Raw genomic sequence first — 17138 nt, 5'->3', positions numbered from 1 at the left:
CTTTTCTCCACACCCTCTCCAGAGTTTATTGTTTCTAGATTTTTTTTGATGATGGCCATTCTGACCGGTTTGAGATGATATCTCATTGTGGTTTTGATTTGCATTTCTCTAATGATTAGTGATGTTGAGCATTCTTTCATGTGTTTGTTGGCAATCTGTATATCTTCTTTGGAGAAATGTCTATTTAGGTCTTCTGCCCATTTTTGGATTGGGTTGTTTGTTTTTTTGTTATTGAGCTGCATGAGTTGCTTGTAAATTTTGGAGATTAATCCTCTGTCAGTTGCTTCATTTGCAACTATTTTCTCCCATTCTGAGGGTTGTCTTTTCGTCTTGTTTATGGTTTCCTTTGCTGCGCAAAAGCTTTTAAGTTTCATTAGGTCCCATTTGTTTATTTTTGCTTTTATTTCCATTTCTCTATCTGTACCTTTTTAATAGCTCACCCACTTCTTTTTCTCTCAGATTCAAACAACGCTCATCTCATAACTTAAATTTCGAATATATTAAAACGTGAGGCAAGTCAACACACACAAAGATGAGCGGCCGCAGGTCACAGGTGTGCCTCCCGTTAGGCTTCCCAGCAAGAAGCTCTTTGCTAACGCTCTGCACCTGGCCCCAGGCTGGGAGGAGGGTGGCCACAGCCATCAGCCAAAACAGGATAAAATTCTGAGCAGGAAAGGAGCTGCTGAAGATAATTAACAGGCATAAACAAGCATCAACCAAGGCTTCCCTAGGTAAGCAAGTCTGTCCTATGCAAACCCGGATGTGTGTTACCATCTACGTGGAATATTAGCAGCCAACAGAGGATTCAGAACAAGATCACAGATGTGATCAGAGTTGGGCCGCAGGCCCTTTAGGGAATGGTGAACTTGGCCTCTCACCCTCCTGGTCTCCTCCTGGTCCCCTTTCCCTGCCTTCCTCTCCCATCCGATCTGCAGGATGGGGCTCCTCAGAGCTCTCTCCCGGCCTCTAACTTCTTTTCTTCTACCTCTGTAATCTCCCTCAGGCAAGATGATCCACTCGGAATGCCTTAAAAAAACAAAAACCAAAACACCAAAAAAAAAAAAACCCAGAACACTCAGAACAAGCACCAAAGGCAGGAATCACTTGGAGCAAATCATTTAAGTATTAGTGGCCAAAGAGGTCCAGCACACGCCATCCAGAAATGCCTACTCTCCTGGGCCTACCCTGCAATTTTTTTTTTTCAGTTAAAAATATGACTTTCCATGTAACAGCTCAAGTTCCCCTCCACTGGATGTATTTTAGGCACTGGTGCTTCCCCCGCCCCCAAACTCCCACTCTGCTCTGCCGACCCCGCTCTTCAGCCAACGAGGGATGCAACGGAGAGACTCGGCACAGACAGGCAGAGTTAGGTCACAAATCAGAGCGATGAGGTATTCACATGTGGGCAGTTTCAGAGATCATGTGTTCGGCGAAACAGACGCTGAATTATTCAAGTCAACAGGAGCATTTATAATACCTAATGAAAGGCAGCAAGGATCCCATGAAACAAACTAGGGACAGTTTGTTACATCGGCCAAAAGCAGTGAGGGCCCTGCTAGTTAATCGACCAAACTGAAGAGCGATTTACGTTCATTGTAAAATGTGTCAACGTTTTCCAAAATAAACTGCCTTGTGTTTGTGAAAGCTACGACTATAAATTTGGTAGATTTACCCTACGTGCCACCCAGAGCTGAAGAGTACAAACAAGATAACAGGAAACTCTCCTCGGAGCCTGGGATAGTCCTGCCAGGGTTCAAAAGGACTATAAATCTATTCATTAGTAAAGCCCAAGTTATATGAAATGAACTGGTAAGTCTTCCCATTCACAGTATGTGCCAGAACAACAGTAGTTCAGGCATTTAAAAAATTAAACTCGGAAACCCTCATCAACAGAAAATAATAGTTTCCAGGCTACTTACATCAGTGTCAGGTCCTTTATCCGCACCCGGACAAGAAAAAGTAACAAATTCATGGCACCTCTTGTGAACCACGAAACAGCAAACTGGTGGAGAGAAAAGAAAACTAAAATTAGTAAAGTCTACATCGAATATACAAAGCTTTGTGTTCCAAACAGGGCTACACGCTGTCAGAAGTCAATTTAATTCCACTACAGAAAGCATCTCAGAAACAGCAATCAGAAGGCATCGCATTCGAGACTCAGCCACTTGGTTTTGGGGTTTTTTAAATAAATTTATTTATTTTGGGCCGCGTTGGGTCTTCGTTGCTGCACGCGGGCTTTCTCTAGTTGCAGCGAGCAGGGGCTATACTCTTCGTTGTGGTGCATGGGCTTCTCATTGTGGAGCATGGGCTCCAGGCGTGTGGGCTTCAGCAGTTGTGGCTCGCAGGCTCAGCAGTTGTGGCGCACGGGCTTCAGTAGTTGTGGCGCGCAGGCTTAGCTGCTCCGCGGCACGTGGGCTCTTCCCGGACTTCCACTACAGAAAGCATCTCAGAAACAGCAATCAGAAGGCATCGCATTCGAGACTCAGCCACTTGGTTTTGGGGTTTTTTAAATAAATTTATTTATTTTGGGCCGCGTTGGGTCTTCGTTGCTGCACGCGGGCTTTCTCTAGTTGCAGCGAGCAGGGGCTATACTCTTCGTTGTGGTGCATGGGCTTCTCATTGTGGAGCATGGGCTCCAGGCGTGTGGGCTTCAGCAGTTGTGGCTCGCAGGCTCAGCAGTTGTGGCGCACGGGCTTCAGTAGTTGTGGCGCGCAGGCTTAGCTGCTCCGCGGCACGTGGGATCTTCCCGGACCAGGGCTCGAACCCGTGTCCCCTGCATTGGCAGGCGGATTCTTAACCACTGCGCCACCAGGGAAGCCCCCACATTTGGTACTGACTGGACTCCTACATAACAGAACCACAAAATGCCAGCACGGACGGGGCCCCGGGAGACCCAAACCTTAGTTCCTCTTCTGTAAAGTTGAGGGGAAGGGCTAGGGATTGTAAGACGGTTCTGCCAAGGTATAAACCAGGAAGCAACACGTACAGTACTGCGTACTCTCCTCCACCAACACAGAGGTGTGTAACGTTGATAAACACTAGACCCATTAGGAAGAGAATAATTTATCATAAATAATACGTGTACATCCCCAACTGTGGGTGCAGAACTTCCTTAGAAGAACTCTGAACGTCAAGAACTCCTGAAGACACAAACCCCACCTACAGCAAACGGCCTCTGAAGGGAAGAAAGGCAGGGTGCAGCCTCCCAGCCCTCCTGTATGTGCCTGCCCGGCGCTAGCTCGGAGGGGACCCGCAAATCTACCAAATCCACGACACAAAGCGTTTTCCAAACTCAGCATGGTTTGGTAAGTATTCCCGAAGGTGAATCAGTAACTGAATCACTAGTTATAGAAATTAATAAGTAACCTAAGATTTTTATGAAAAGTATAACATGGAGGATACAAAAAAATAAATGACCGAGGTCACCCTTCCTTAAAAGCTTCCGGTTCAGCTCCAAAGGGCATAACCCACTACTCTACTGTTCTTTGCTGAACAGCACGCTAAAAAACAACATTCCCTCAGAAATACTGGGTGAGTCCTTAGTCTTTAGTGCAGAAGGCAGGCTAGAAATTCCCAGGTTCCTAGCTCTCGTCTACTCCCACAAGTGATACTATCAGTACACCTTCCTGCACATGTGTCAGTAGATAAAGCCAACTGAAGAGGGTCAGGCCCAGGAGAAGGTGGGAGAGGCTGGCAGGTTTGCCCCAAGCCAAGACCCTAAAACTAAGCGAGCATTTAGGGGCCAGTAAGACATTCAGGATATTCGTGATCAGCCCCGAAAGGTGTGAACCAGAGTAACACAGACAACGGCAGTGCTTTTGAAGGGCCAACGGTGGTGATGGGAAGAATACCCTGGAACAGATCAGGCCGTAAGGGCCAGTGGAAGCCCGCTGTATAGTCTGGGAATGAAAGTGATCACCCATCACTATTCAGTCTGTAAGAGATGGAGGTAAGAGACGTCAGGGAAATCGAAGAACGGATGGGACCTGCCAGCTGACCACAGACACCATTTGTTGAGCCTCCTGTTCTGTGTCACTCTGATGGGTCATTTCACCTGCATGATCTCACTGAATCCTCCTAACACTACTTAATATGCTCTGACGTCTATATTTTACGGAAGGGAAAACGTTGCACTGATCTCTGCCGTCTAGCATGTAACAAGGGCACGGTGTTTGCAGACAGAAGAGATGGTGGGAGAGGTCAGACGGACGGAGAGATGAACGGGGCAGACAGAAAAGGTACAGTCTCCCTGCTCCATGTAGTGGAGCGAGGACCCAACTAAGGTTTGCTGGAGCCTACAGCCCTTTCCCTACCACGTCACACGGGCGGACAGGAGAGCAAAAGATGCTGAAGGTGATGCCAAGATTCTGCACGTGGGTGCCAGGAAAATGGGTACATAAAAACATAATTTTAAGTACATTTAATAAAGAGATACACATAAATATACGTATGTGTGTGTGCGTCTATGCGGGTGTATACATGTGAAACCTGGAGGACGAAGATGGGGGTAAACCACGCCAGGGAAGCAGGATAAAGGGTGACTGTTTTCTTTTTAAACAGTTTTATTTTAAGATGGTCACAATACAAGGCCACTGTAAAAGTGCATCTTTTATAAAAACACTTCAGGCTCGGCGCGAGCAGGGAGAACTGGACAAGTGAGGGAACCGCCCACAGGAAGGTGACCGCTCCAGGTCTCGTAAGGAGCAGAGACGGCCTGAGGAAGGGGCTCTCGGGCTGCGGCCCGCTGGGCACCTCTGGGGCCGGAGGCGGTGCTGTAAGGGAGCAAAGAGCGCCTGGCTGCCGGGCAGGGCCCAGACACCGCGAAGGGCAGCACTTCACTCCTCACAGCCTCAGAGCAGCGGCCTTTCCCGGGGCTGCCAAAGCATCGCCATCGCGACGCTCCCTAAGGATGGATAACAAAGCAGCGCAGGCGGCTCGGATCAACCCCATCCGCTTGCTCCCCCCAGACAGAGTCAGCTGTCGCTCACTGGGATTAGGACGATAAGTCACTCAAGGGAGGGGGCCACGGGAGCCCTATTTCCTCATCGCAGGTTATTATGGATACGGTGTTTTGAAGGGAAAAGGAGCATTCTGATTCCCTACTTAATCATTCAAACATTCGAGTCTTTCATCTCTTTTTTGTCCATCTCATTCAGGTGGACACTTAAGAAAATCCAGATTTATCGGATCCCTTTGGCTAGTTCGCTGTTTGCACCTGTCCTTTCAATCCCCATTTACCTGTCAGTGCAATTACACCTCACCAGCTGGCCGTGTATTGACTGTACGCCTTAAATCGCATGTCCAATTTTATCCTGAAAAGAACCACACCCTCACTGCACAATACAATCCAAAAGGGCAGCAAAAACCCCGCCCACCCCAAAATCACTTCTTCCCAACCTGCCCCAGCGGCCCCTCTCGCCCCACCTTACATCCAAAGTGCCTGTACTCACCCCCACAACGGGAGAGGTGGGAGAAGGGTCCAGAGAGCTGCTCCCCCAGGAGAGTTATCAGGGGATAAAAACCCTGCGAGGCCTGTTCAGAGACGCAAGATTCAGACCTAATGAAGAAGGACCCGCCAGCACCCACGCCGGAGACGGGGGCTGTTTAAGGAGAGGAAGCACCAGAGACCCTCTCGGATCACTCCCAGCCCCAGCTGAGGGGAGACTGGGCGGCCAGGAAGAGGAGCTGGGCTGGACTTGGCTCCAGGCGGAAGCAGCGCTGCCTGGGAAAGGCTGCCCAGGAAACTAAGCAAGGGCCAGACACTCCAAAATCCCTGACAGCTGGCCTTGACCTCTGGTTTCAGGTTCTAAACTAAGTTGGGTAATTCTTACTTCGTAAGACAATAAAACACCAACATTTGAGAAGTCTTGCTAGTGCAGTTGAAGAATGAGGAAAGGACTGAATAAAACAAGAGAATGCCCCAGGTTCACCAGGTCAGCACAGACTTCCTTGGGCTGACAATTCGGTGCTATTGTTTCTATTCTTTATTATTCGGAATTCTGAAAGTCTGCATCTCACCAGTTCTGTGGGGGCGAGGGAATGGGGAGCATGGAGGGTCAGGGGGGTCACCCAGGCAATACAGGTCACGTATTTGCTTGACCTTGGCAGGCAAGGAGGAAGAAGTAGAGACATAGGGCCTGGCAGCTTCTTCCTACCCCATGGTTTGTGTCCTGGAGCTGGACCCCTGGCCCCTCAAGGAGCCTTTGCCGAAGCAAGCCCAGGCTGGCCTATACAACTCTGGATGGGGTTTCATTTTCAAAGACTTTGGGTCACCTCTGCTTATATAACCAAATGAGAGGTTTGAAAATACGAAGCTATCCTGCAGCTTGAAGCCACAAAGTAAATCTTCATTCAATTATTTTCTAAGCACAAAATGGCTTTCCTCTAATCCTCTGTGACGCACTTCTGCTGCCTGGCAGTGACGGATGACACAGGGCACTAAGCGAATGACACGGAGGACAAAAAACAATCAAGACCACAGGCCTGGACAGACAGCGACTCTTAATGTTACCTGGCTCTGAAATTGAGAATAGTCACTCTCCTGATCCATGCTGCACGCTGATCTTACTTATGGAAGTAAAATGAATGGAAATTAAGGCGAGTTTTCGCCGTCTGTCAAAAGTATGTTTCAGATACAGAACAAAAAACTCACCTATGTTGGCCCCAAGAATTCGTAAAAAGCCCCCCCCCCCCCCCCCCGCCAAAAAAAAATAGAGGTGTGTGTGGTGACGCTGACCTGTTGATGTCCACAGCGGTTCTCAATCACGATTGTTAGTTTCAAGAGAACAAACACCAGTAAAGGGTGGGCTGAAATCCACTCGGAGAAACAACACCCACTTCTGACTCTGTTCCCCCACCCACGAATTTGATAAAAGCGGGCTCAGCTCTAACGAGTCTTGGCCCATCACACACACCGGGTGGACCTGAGTGCTTTGTCTCTGTGTCGAATGTCATCGTCACACAGATGGACAACTGGGAGCTCGTGATACTGGACAATGTTTCCTAGAGTGATCGTGGGCAAATGGGAAGCCCAGAAACATCTTCCATCCTCCATTCATGCACAGAGCTTTACTTAAAAAGAAAAAAAGCATGGTGAACCGATGCCACATAACAAGGAATCAGCTGCAGTTAAGTGCTCCTTGCTCATCAATGCAAATTCCTCCTTAAAAATGCCACCAACACGATCACACACAAAAAATGTGATTAGTCACTACTTCATACCTACTAGGAAGGCTACTACTAAAAGAAAGAAGAAAACAAAGTAGCAGGTGATGGTGAGGATGAGATGAAACTGGAACCTTTGTCCACAGCTGGTAAGAATGTAAAATGGTAACAGTCCCTGTGGACAACAGTACAGCTATTTCTCAAGAAATTAAACACAGAACTACCCTACCAGCCAACAATTCCACTTTTGGGTATAAAACCAAAAGAACTGGAAGTGGATCTCAAGCAGAGATTTGTGCCCTGGTGTTCATAACAGACTTATTGCAGTAGTGAAATGTGGAAACAACCTTGATGTCCATCAAGAGACGGACGGATGGATCAACAAAATGTGCTCTATACATACAACGTAACATCATTCAGCCTTAAAAAGGAAATTCTGACACCTGCTACAACATGGATGAACCCGGAAAGCATTATGCAGAGTCCAGTAGGCCAGTCGCAAAAGAACAAATACCGTATGGTTCCACTTATATGAGATCCCTAGAATTCGCAGAGATGTAAAGTAGAACAGAGGTTATGCAGGGTGTGGGTGGGTACAGAGTTTGTTTGGAATGATAAAGGATTTTGGAAATGGTAAGTGGTGGTGGTTGTACAACCTTGTGCACATACTAAATGCCACTGAACTATACCCAAAAAAATGGTTAAAATGGTAAATTTTATGTTATGTATCGTTTACCACGATATAATTTAAGTAATGCGTCAAACTAGAGTTACTGACATTTATGAAGTTATAAACAAGGGGCACAGCTGTAGAGTCCTGCTTATGTGAATTTATGATTTTCTTGTGTTCACAGTGGAGTTACAGCTCCAAAACCAAGGAAGTATTTACTTCCATTTCATAAGATTCTACACAAAGTCCATGCCCGATCAGCATGGGGACATGGGGAAAATTGAGTTTCAGAGCCAAGGACTCACACGATCGTGTAGGATTAGAGATGGGCTCCTTTGACTCTCACATCTCACATGCGAACAGCCAGCATCGGTACCAGCGATGGAAACAAGGACCTTCACCCTGTGAGCCCGGCTTTCCTACCAAATCCTTGAGAATCTTTGTCACTTCATTACACGCAAGATGGGATCATCCCTGTTCACACTTCACAAAGATCGCCATGCTCACTGTGGGGAAAAAATACATACTTATGTGTCATTTTCCATTTCTTTTTCAACAATAATTCCCTTTCACCTTCAAGTCTTAAGACTATATCATTTCAAATTCAGTTCACAGTCATGTAACATGGAACATATGCATAAAAACCTTGTTGTCCAAACTTAATGGGGTAAAAGCCATTATGTAACAAATCCTGAATTCAAAAAAGGAACCTACTAAATTTAATAGTTTGACTTCATTTAGAGCAGAAGATGGGTAGCTGAGCTTCTGCGAGTTCCTTTTTTTAAATACATAAATGGCTGTCATCATGTGAGATAGTTTTAATTAAATTTTGCTTAGCTGGAAGGGATTAATGGAAGGTAACGTCACGTCGGAACGCAGTGAAATGAAAATCTCTTAAGGCGAGCGAGCTGCTTTCAGCTTTGTGGCGAAAGTAACGAAAAACTGAGCTTATATTTCCATGTTAAAAGAAAATTATTGGTTTCAGATTTGTAACAATGAAAACAGTCTTCTCATGTGATACACATTAAAGTTGTATAAAAACAAATCAAATCAATGTGCTTTATCACATAGTATAAGGAATGCCATTCTTCAGCTGGCACACTGATTCTGCCCCTATGCCTTTGTGCACATTCTCCCAAACAGACCCTGTCAAAACCCCTAATATTCCTATTTCTGACCAGGCAGCCCCCTTCTCCTCCTCCTCAGAAGAATCACCTTTAACGTCCTCTCAACTTTCTCTCTAACGTCACCAAGTCCCACGGATGCTTCCTCGTTTGCGTTCCTCCCTGGTTGGAACTGAGATGTTTTTTGTTTTGTTTTGTTTTTTTCCGGTACGCGGGCCTCTCACTGTTGTGGCCTCTCCCGTTGTGGAGCACAGGCTCCGGACGCGCAGGCTCAGCGGCCATGGCTCAGGGGCCCAGCCGCTCCGCGGCATGTGGGATCCTCCCAGACCGAGGCACGAACCCGCGTCCCCTGCATCGGCAGGCGGACTCGCAACCACTGCGCCACCAGGGAAGCCCCCGAGATGTATTTTGAAGAAAGAGCTGAGGAACTGAACCCAAGGTGTGAAGGAAGGGGAGCCAGAGGTGGTCCCCACATTCTTAGCCAGAGGATCAGGTCAACAGTGTTGCCGTGCTACAGCCAAGAGGAGAGCCCTGAAGTGAAAAGAGCAGAGAAGACCAAGGGGGAAGAGACAGACAGACAGAGACCGGATCTCAGTGTTGGCGTGGCACTCGCCCTCCAGGTCCGTGATCCCTCGAACACCCTTTAAATTTTTCATTTCTTTCATATACACCTGTACCTTCATACATCCCATCTAATTTAATACACCTGAATACAGAAGCGCGTGTCATACTCTTTTTATGGTTAACGCCAGCTGGACCCGAGCTGTCTTGCGCCTGCTGCTGAAGGAGCCTGAATGACAAAGGGAGAACCGGCAGGTGGTGGAAATGAACGGAGGAGACCAAGAGGCAAGAAAGAATCCACCTGGACGTGGGGACCCGCAGCCTGGGCCAGCTGTTCACGGGAATTACACTAGCTGAAGGAGGAGAGACCTTCCCCCGTGCCGTTGTTTAAACAGGGGCCTCTGGTTTCAACAAGTTGCGCATGACGTCCTGGGGGGTCACCAAGATACAGTGTCAGGCAGCAAGAGAACTTCAGAGCTGGGGGGGGGGTCAAAGGACAGCTGGCGACCGCAGACGACGGTCTGAGAGGCATCACTTGGCTGACAGCTGAAGGCAAGGCGGTGAGTGAGGACTCCAGGAAGGGGGGCTCCTGTGGACACCCACCTGTGCAGGTGACCTGGAAAGGAGGTGGTGGTATGAGAGGAGAGAGTGCGGGGAGCCTGGAGGGGCTGAAGGAAGAAAGGAGTTTACACAGGAGTCTCCAGAATAGAAGCTCCCTCTCTGCAGCCATAGAGTAAAGCTAAGCTTTGATGATTATCGGCCCATCACAGCCCCAGCGTCACGGAAGAAGGTAGATGACAGCCACGCACATGCCGACAGGTAGCTGATAGCCAGTCTTCCTTCTTTTACTTATTTCAACTTCTTCCCATATTCAACTCAGAACTGAAATGGAATGGCCTTTTCTGATGCCAACTATCAATATACAGTAATAAAATCTGACTACCTTAACTGTAGTATAAAGGCTGATCTGCGTTATGGAACCAAAAGCCTCCCTTAAAGTAGAGGACAAATCATGCAACAGTGTTTGAAGGGAAACCCTAAGGTTTGATGGTTAAGCTCAAATCTGCAGTGCTTTTGTGCCGACTTCAACATCATCTAAAAAGCCAGCTTTCCTTGTAACTTCTTAAGGGCATAAAGCCTTCCTACCCTGGCAACAAGAGCCCCTATCTGAACACCCACAACCCAGGACGCCCTTCAGATTTCCTTGTTTTGATGCTTAAACGCTTAAACACTGCTCATGTTCTACACAAGGGTTTATCAAGTCCGTAATACCAGACTTCGCTCTACAACACTTTTTAACAATTTTTTAAAGAGTTTTAGGTTCATAGCAAAATTGAGTGGAACAGGGTTTTCCCATGCAGACCCCCTGTCCCCACACACATATGGCTGTCTCTGTTGTCAACGTCCTCCACCAGAATGGGGCATCCGTTACAACGGACGACCCTACATTGACACATCACCACCCGAAGTCCATAGTTAACACTGGGGTTCACTCTTACTGCAGTATTTTTAAGTCTTTTATTTCTCAGTTTGGAATGACTTCAACTGGGGTTTGTGAGGGACCTGCAAGGAGGTAAGGTTGAACTGGGCTCCAGAACCACAGACTTTGCCTTCTCTCTCCCCTTCCAGTCTAGAACCCCCTTATTTTAGCAGAAAAGGACTTGCCTCCTCTGCACCGAGGTAACTCACTTCCAAGAGCACAGATCTGCCTGCTGTAAGGACACCCGAGACTGTACTCTTTCAGCAAAATGCATGCCACTTGTTTTAAGAGCACCCCGAATCTTTCCAAGAATGGTGGGCAAAAGAAGCTGCAGCTCCAGAATCCTGGGAGGATGGAAGGTGGTAAATACACTTAGGAATCATGCTTCAATTCTCAATGCAAATGAAGAATGATCTCCTACAGTGTAGACGAAACCTCTAGCTTCTAACTAATCCCATCTCGTCTGGGGCACGAGGAGGCAGCGGGGAGAAACCTGTCTCTCCCTCGGGCTGTGAAAATGCTGCACTGGGACTGTCAGGGAACGTAACTGGGGGATCTCTCCTTTTCTCTGGCTCTATAGCCAAATATGTGTTCTTCTCAGTGGGTCTGTGCAAGGCTTTGGGGGAACTTCACTCTTATTCAATTACTCAGCACATGTTTATCAAGCACCTACCGTCCAGCCCCACTCCCCAGGCATGAAGGTTCAAGGACGGTGTCTGCCCTTAAGGAGCACAGGGTCTAGTTAAGAAAAACAACATGTAAAGGAAAAGGTGTCTCTCACATCTTCCCTGTCCGCTCCTCCTCCCTGTATCTCCCACTTTTTTTCTCCTTCAGTTACAATGCAGAAACCAGGGTACATTTTATATTATGGAGCAGTTTTACCTTTCTCTTTCTTAATTTTAATAGTCACAAATTGTAACCTCCTTCATTTATCTTTAAAAAAATAAGATGTCTTCAATTTCCTTTAACAGACTCCAGCAAGAAAAAAAAAAAAGGATAAATGAAACAAGATTGGCAAAAGCCAACAATTACCCAAGCTGTGAGATGGGTATATGGTGGTCTTCATTCCCTCTACTTTTGCAGATATTTGGAAACGTACATAATAAAAGGCTAAAAAATAAGTTAAATGTGGTCAAGGTCTTTTTCTCCCTCCATTGGTCAAAGGTCCTAAAGAAATTATGTCACTATATTGACGAAGAGTTAATCAGAAAAACCGGAGCAGAGACATGTAAAATAAGTTTCTTTTATACCTACTATGTCAAGGATAATCAGACAATTCCATAGGATAGAATTCATGATCTTGCAACAGTTGTCTTTCAAGTCTCTGAAGCACACTCAGTGGAATTTAGTGTCATTTCTACCCATCTCTCTTATCCAGAATTGCCAAATGACAATGTCTGTTATCTCACCATTTCAGGCATTAGCCATACTGTCATGGCTTGAACTATGTCCTCCTATACCCCACAATTCATGCTGAAGCCCCAATCCCCAGTACTTTAGAACATGAAATTATTTGGAAATAGGGTTGTTGCAGATATAGTCAGTTAAGATCACACTGACGTAGGGTGAGCCCCAATCCAGTATGACTGGTGTCCTCATAGAAAGGGGAAATTCGGGCACCCAGGAAGGATGTCCTGGGAAGATGAAGGCAGAAATCAGGTGATGCTGCCACAAGCCAAGAAGTGCCTGATTGCCAGCAAACCCTCAGACCAGGGGAGGGTCATGGAATAGATTCTCCCTCTCAGCCTCAGAGGGAACCAACCCTGCTGACGCCTTGATTTTGGACTTCCAGCCTCCAGAACTTCTGTTTAAGCCACCCAGTTTGTGGTACTTTGTTATGGCAGCCCTAGAAAACTTATATATACACACATATAAACCAAGGCAGTATCTAGAAAGTAAATAATTCAATAAATGAAAATTGTACTCAGATGGGTACGTGTGCTTAAGAAAACAGCAACACTGTGCTTCTCAAATGGAACCCAGGTTACTAAGAGAAGGTAAATCTACAGTGTCCAGGTAAAGCTTCGTACAAAAATCAACTTCAGGGACTTCCCTGGTGGCACAGTGGTTAAAGATCTACCTGCCAATGCAGGGGACACATGTTCGATCCCTGGTCTGGGAAGATCCCACATGCCGCGGAGCAACTAAGCCCGTGTGCCGCAACTACTGAGCCTGCGCTCTAGAGCCCGCGAGCCACAACTACTGAGCCCACGAGCCACAGCTACTGAAGCCCGCCTGCCTAGAGCCCGTGCTCCGCAACAAGAGAAGTCACCGCAAGGAGAAGCCCGCGCACCGCAATGAAGAGTAGCCCCCCGCTCGCCACAACTAGAGGAAGCCCGCGCGCAGCAACGAAGACCCAACGCGGCCAAAAATAATAAATAAATAAATGTATGCCTTTATGTATTAAAAAAAAAAATCAACTTCAGATTTCACCTGAGGGAGATGAACGAGAGCAGGCTGTAACAGCTCCGTGGGACAGCACATTTGTGTCTATCAAATACACCTGCATCACCGGTGAACCCTGAGGACAGCTTTAAGTCCAAAGCAGCAGTGGGCAATTAACAAACCCGTGAGTCAGGGTTCTCGTCACACTTCCCCGGGGAAAACTAGGGGCCCACGAAGACTATGGGTGACTGTCGGTTAAAAAAAAAGGTATTTCAAACCTAAATTGCTGGTGAAATGGAAATGGTGCAATTCAAAAATATTGGGGGCATTTGTTCAGACTCATTTGCTCATGAATTTAATAAAGTCAGAACTCTTAAAGAGTTTAATCCAGAAGTGTAATCGTAAGTCCCAAATTAAAATCATCGGCTTTTTTTTCTATGTCCTGCTTTATACATTAGCTAGTATTTGTAATCAAAACTGTAACAACGATCCCGTTTGTAGAACACTTCCTGATTATGTAAAGTACTTTCTCAGTCTTTAGTGGTGATATAACACACATTCCCACACAAGTATTAAACCACCCAGAAAACAAACATTTGGCATCCTCAAGGGTCGAAGAGCTCAGGGAAGTAAACTTTAGCATTCACCTCCTTAAAAGGCAGTAAACATCACTGAGGATCTGAGAATAACAGGATCAGAGGAGAGTTCAGAAAGACTCTACTGCAGTAGTTTCCAAACTGCGCCCTCTGGAAGCTTTTTTTCTGGGCGGGGCGGGAGGTTGGGCAGGTGGGTAATGATGTCATGACTCTCCCCACCTCGATTCTCCTCTTGTTTAATCCTAGGCTACAATTTCATGCTTAAGTGAACACTCTGATGTCCTAGCAGCCTCACGAAGAGTCAACATCTTCAGCACATATTTGTTCAGGAAACAAGCCACTTGGTTATGAGCTGAAGGTCGGGTTAAAGCCAAGAACCGTGTCTATCTCTCCGGTGTTCGTAAATTTCATAATCTATACCAATCTTTCACAATAAAGCTGCATGTTTGTCCATTTGGCCACTCTTTCCGCAAATACCCGTGAAGCTGCCACAGTAAAAAGCCAGGAAGGCACGGAAGGACTTGGGGTTTAATCAAGCACAATCCTTTGCAGACATCTGCCTACAAGAGATGCTGGAAACCACCTGAGAAGAGATGGTGAAAATCCTGAAAGCAATTTCAAGAAAGATGGCGTGCTTGAGTGGCAAGAAGAAGAACCAGCGGAAGAGCAGAGACGGGCCTCGGAGAGAAGCAGACAGAGCCTGAAGCCCTGAAATCCGTAAGGTGGGAGTGTTTCAAAAAGGAAGCGTCACTCTCACAAAGAACCAGGAAGCAGCTGACTGAGGTAAGCCTATCAGACCAGGGACTGGAGGGTCAGTGTCACACACAGATCCTGGTTTGGGTGGTGGTAAAAAGAGATATCCAATACAGGGGTTAATATGATATCACTCATATGTGAAATCTAAAATACGACACAAATGAACTTATTGACAAAACAGAAACAGAGTCACATAGAGGACAGACTTGTGGTTGCCAAGGGTGGGGGAGGAGGGGTGGATTGGGAGTTTGGGGTTAGCAGATGCAAACTATTATATAGAGAATGGATAAACAACAAGGTCCTACTGTAGAGCACAGGGAACTACATCCAGTATCCTGTGATAAGCCTTAATGAAAAATATGAAAAAGAGTATTACAAATATATATATATTTATAACTGAATCACTTTGCTGTATACCAGAAACTAACACAACATTGTAAATGAACTATACTTCAATAAAATTTTTTTAATTAAAATTTAAAAATAAAATATAGTGGGTAGCAGGAAAGCAGGCAGTAAAGAAACAGAGGCAGTGGACAAGAAGCATTCAGTTTAGTTAAATTTTGGTCAACAAAGATTTATTGGGCAAAAGCTACATCCCACGTGGGGCGCTGGGCCCTGATGATGGGAAAGATCAATAAGGCTCAGGTCTCTCCAAGAGCTTTGAGTCTAGTTTGGAAAACAGAGTCACAAATAGGTGATGTCAAGATCAGGAAGTAGGTAAAGTCAAGCCTTCCCAGTGTGGGAAGCCTGCAGAAGGGCTCTGGTCCAGGCCTCAAGTGCACAGAAGACTCGTGGTAGAAATCATACTGTTGTGGAGGCTGAAAAAAAGACAAAAGGTCAAGGGACGTTGCCCCCCAGGTGAGTGACGGAGTCCACAGTTAAATCTACATGAAATTATGAAAACAGTCCTCGGCCACTTCATGTACACTCTGGGGCAGGTAGGGGGCAGAGGAAAACTCTAGCACCGACGGAAAGGAACGCGATTCATATCAACCAAGAAAACACTACTTTTGGTCGTGGTTCACAGAAGGAAGTTATGAAGTTGCTCCAAATCCTTCACTAAACACTCTCATTTCAGAATCCAGAGCTTTCATCTGTTTTAGCCATGACGTGATTACAAAGCTCCTGTGGTTAAAGTTAGGGAAAAAGTGTTTCATATTTAATGTTCTGGTTTGGCTTTGATTTCAATCAATGTTGGAACGGGGGTGAGAACTGTCTCCGAACGAAAGGAGGATATTAAAGTTTGGTTAGAAGCCGCACGACACAACGGTACAATGGTACTTCTGAAATTAGAGGGCGGCCACAAGGCAGTGGCAGTTTTTAATTCTTAGAGATAAATACCGGCAGAAAGTTTCCCTAAATAAAACACTTTCACTTTCTTTAGATTACATGGAGCTTACTTGACCAAAAAAAAAAAAAAAAATCAGTCCACATTATTATGTAAATTTTTACCCATCAAGTATTCCCCTCTGCTTATCTTGGACAACAGTTCACAAGAAGCCATAATACACTAATTACCTCTCTTTTATCAAGTATGTCGGGAACTAATAAAGCATCAGGGATGTGGAACACAACATAGTTACAAAGCAGTGAGGCCAGAAGTTTCCAAAAAGGAAATCTGAAGGTGTCCAAGGGATTCCATATGCCCACAGGTAAATGGTGAGGGCTGAGGGAAGACTCGAGACAAAAGAACCGGGAACGTTTTCATACAAATAAGGACACTGGGCAGACAGCAGCAGAGAAGCAAGGAAAATTTTTTTAAAAAGTCAACTTTAAAAAATGAGTATTACATTGCCAAATTGCATGCCAGAAAATATAAGGCAAAATAAGTTTAGAAATATGGTAAATTGGGAATTCCCTGGCAGTCAAGTGGTTAGGACACGGTGCTTTCACTGCCATGGGCCCGGGTTTAATCCCTGGTCGGGTACTAAGACTGCATGAGCCACCCAGCGCAGCCAAAAAAAAAAAAGGTAAATTGTTATCCAGAATTTTGACACCAGAGTGATTTTTAATCTACACTTATACATAATACTTTAAAAAACATCGTATAAGTTTAAGGTATACAACCTAATGACTGACATTGTGACATGATGACCACAATAAGGTTAACATCCATCACTTCATATAGACACGAAAAAACTTTTCCATATGATGAGAACTTTGCTATTTTAAAAAAGCTAAAATTGAACAAAAACAAGTATAACACCTGAAATAAACAGTCCTTGGCTGGCCTCGTTCCGCAGTCTCTGAACAACACTGAAAGGCCATGCCTTTCCCATTATGCCTTATTTCCAAATTTAAAATAATTTTCTTAACATTAAAATGTTTTTATTCTGTTTTTTTTTTTTTTTTTTTTTTTGCGGTAGGCAGGCATCTCACTGTCGTGGCCTCTTCCATTG

General features: G+C 45.7%; 1 protein-coding gene across 1 annotated transcript in view; it reads right to left on the bottom strand.

Annotated features, from left to right (window-relative positions):
* PRKCA (protein kinase C alpha) overlaps positions 1–17138 on the bottom strand; it is a 303592-nt gene that overhangs the window by 151328 nt on the left and 135126 nt on the right. The window contains exon 3 of the mRNA XM_055089814.1: positions 1892–2002. Coding sequence (XP_054945789.1) covers positions 1892–2002 — 111 coding nt within the window. The remainder of the gene's footprint in view (positions 1–1891; positions 2003–17138) is intronic.

The sequence above is a fragment of the Physeter macrocephalus genome, chromosome 14, assembly GCF_002837175.3.
Source record: "Physeter macrocephalus isolate SW-GA chromosome 14, ASM283717v5, whole genome shotgun sequence".
NCBI lineage: Eukaryota > Metazoa > Chordata > Mammalia > Artiodactyla > Physeteridae > Physeter > Physeter macrocephalus.
Note: the sequence above shows the minus strand (reverse complement) of the source record. Positions and strands in the feature narration are given on the sequence as shown.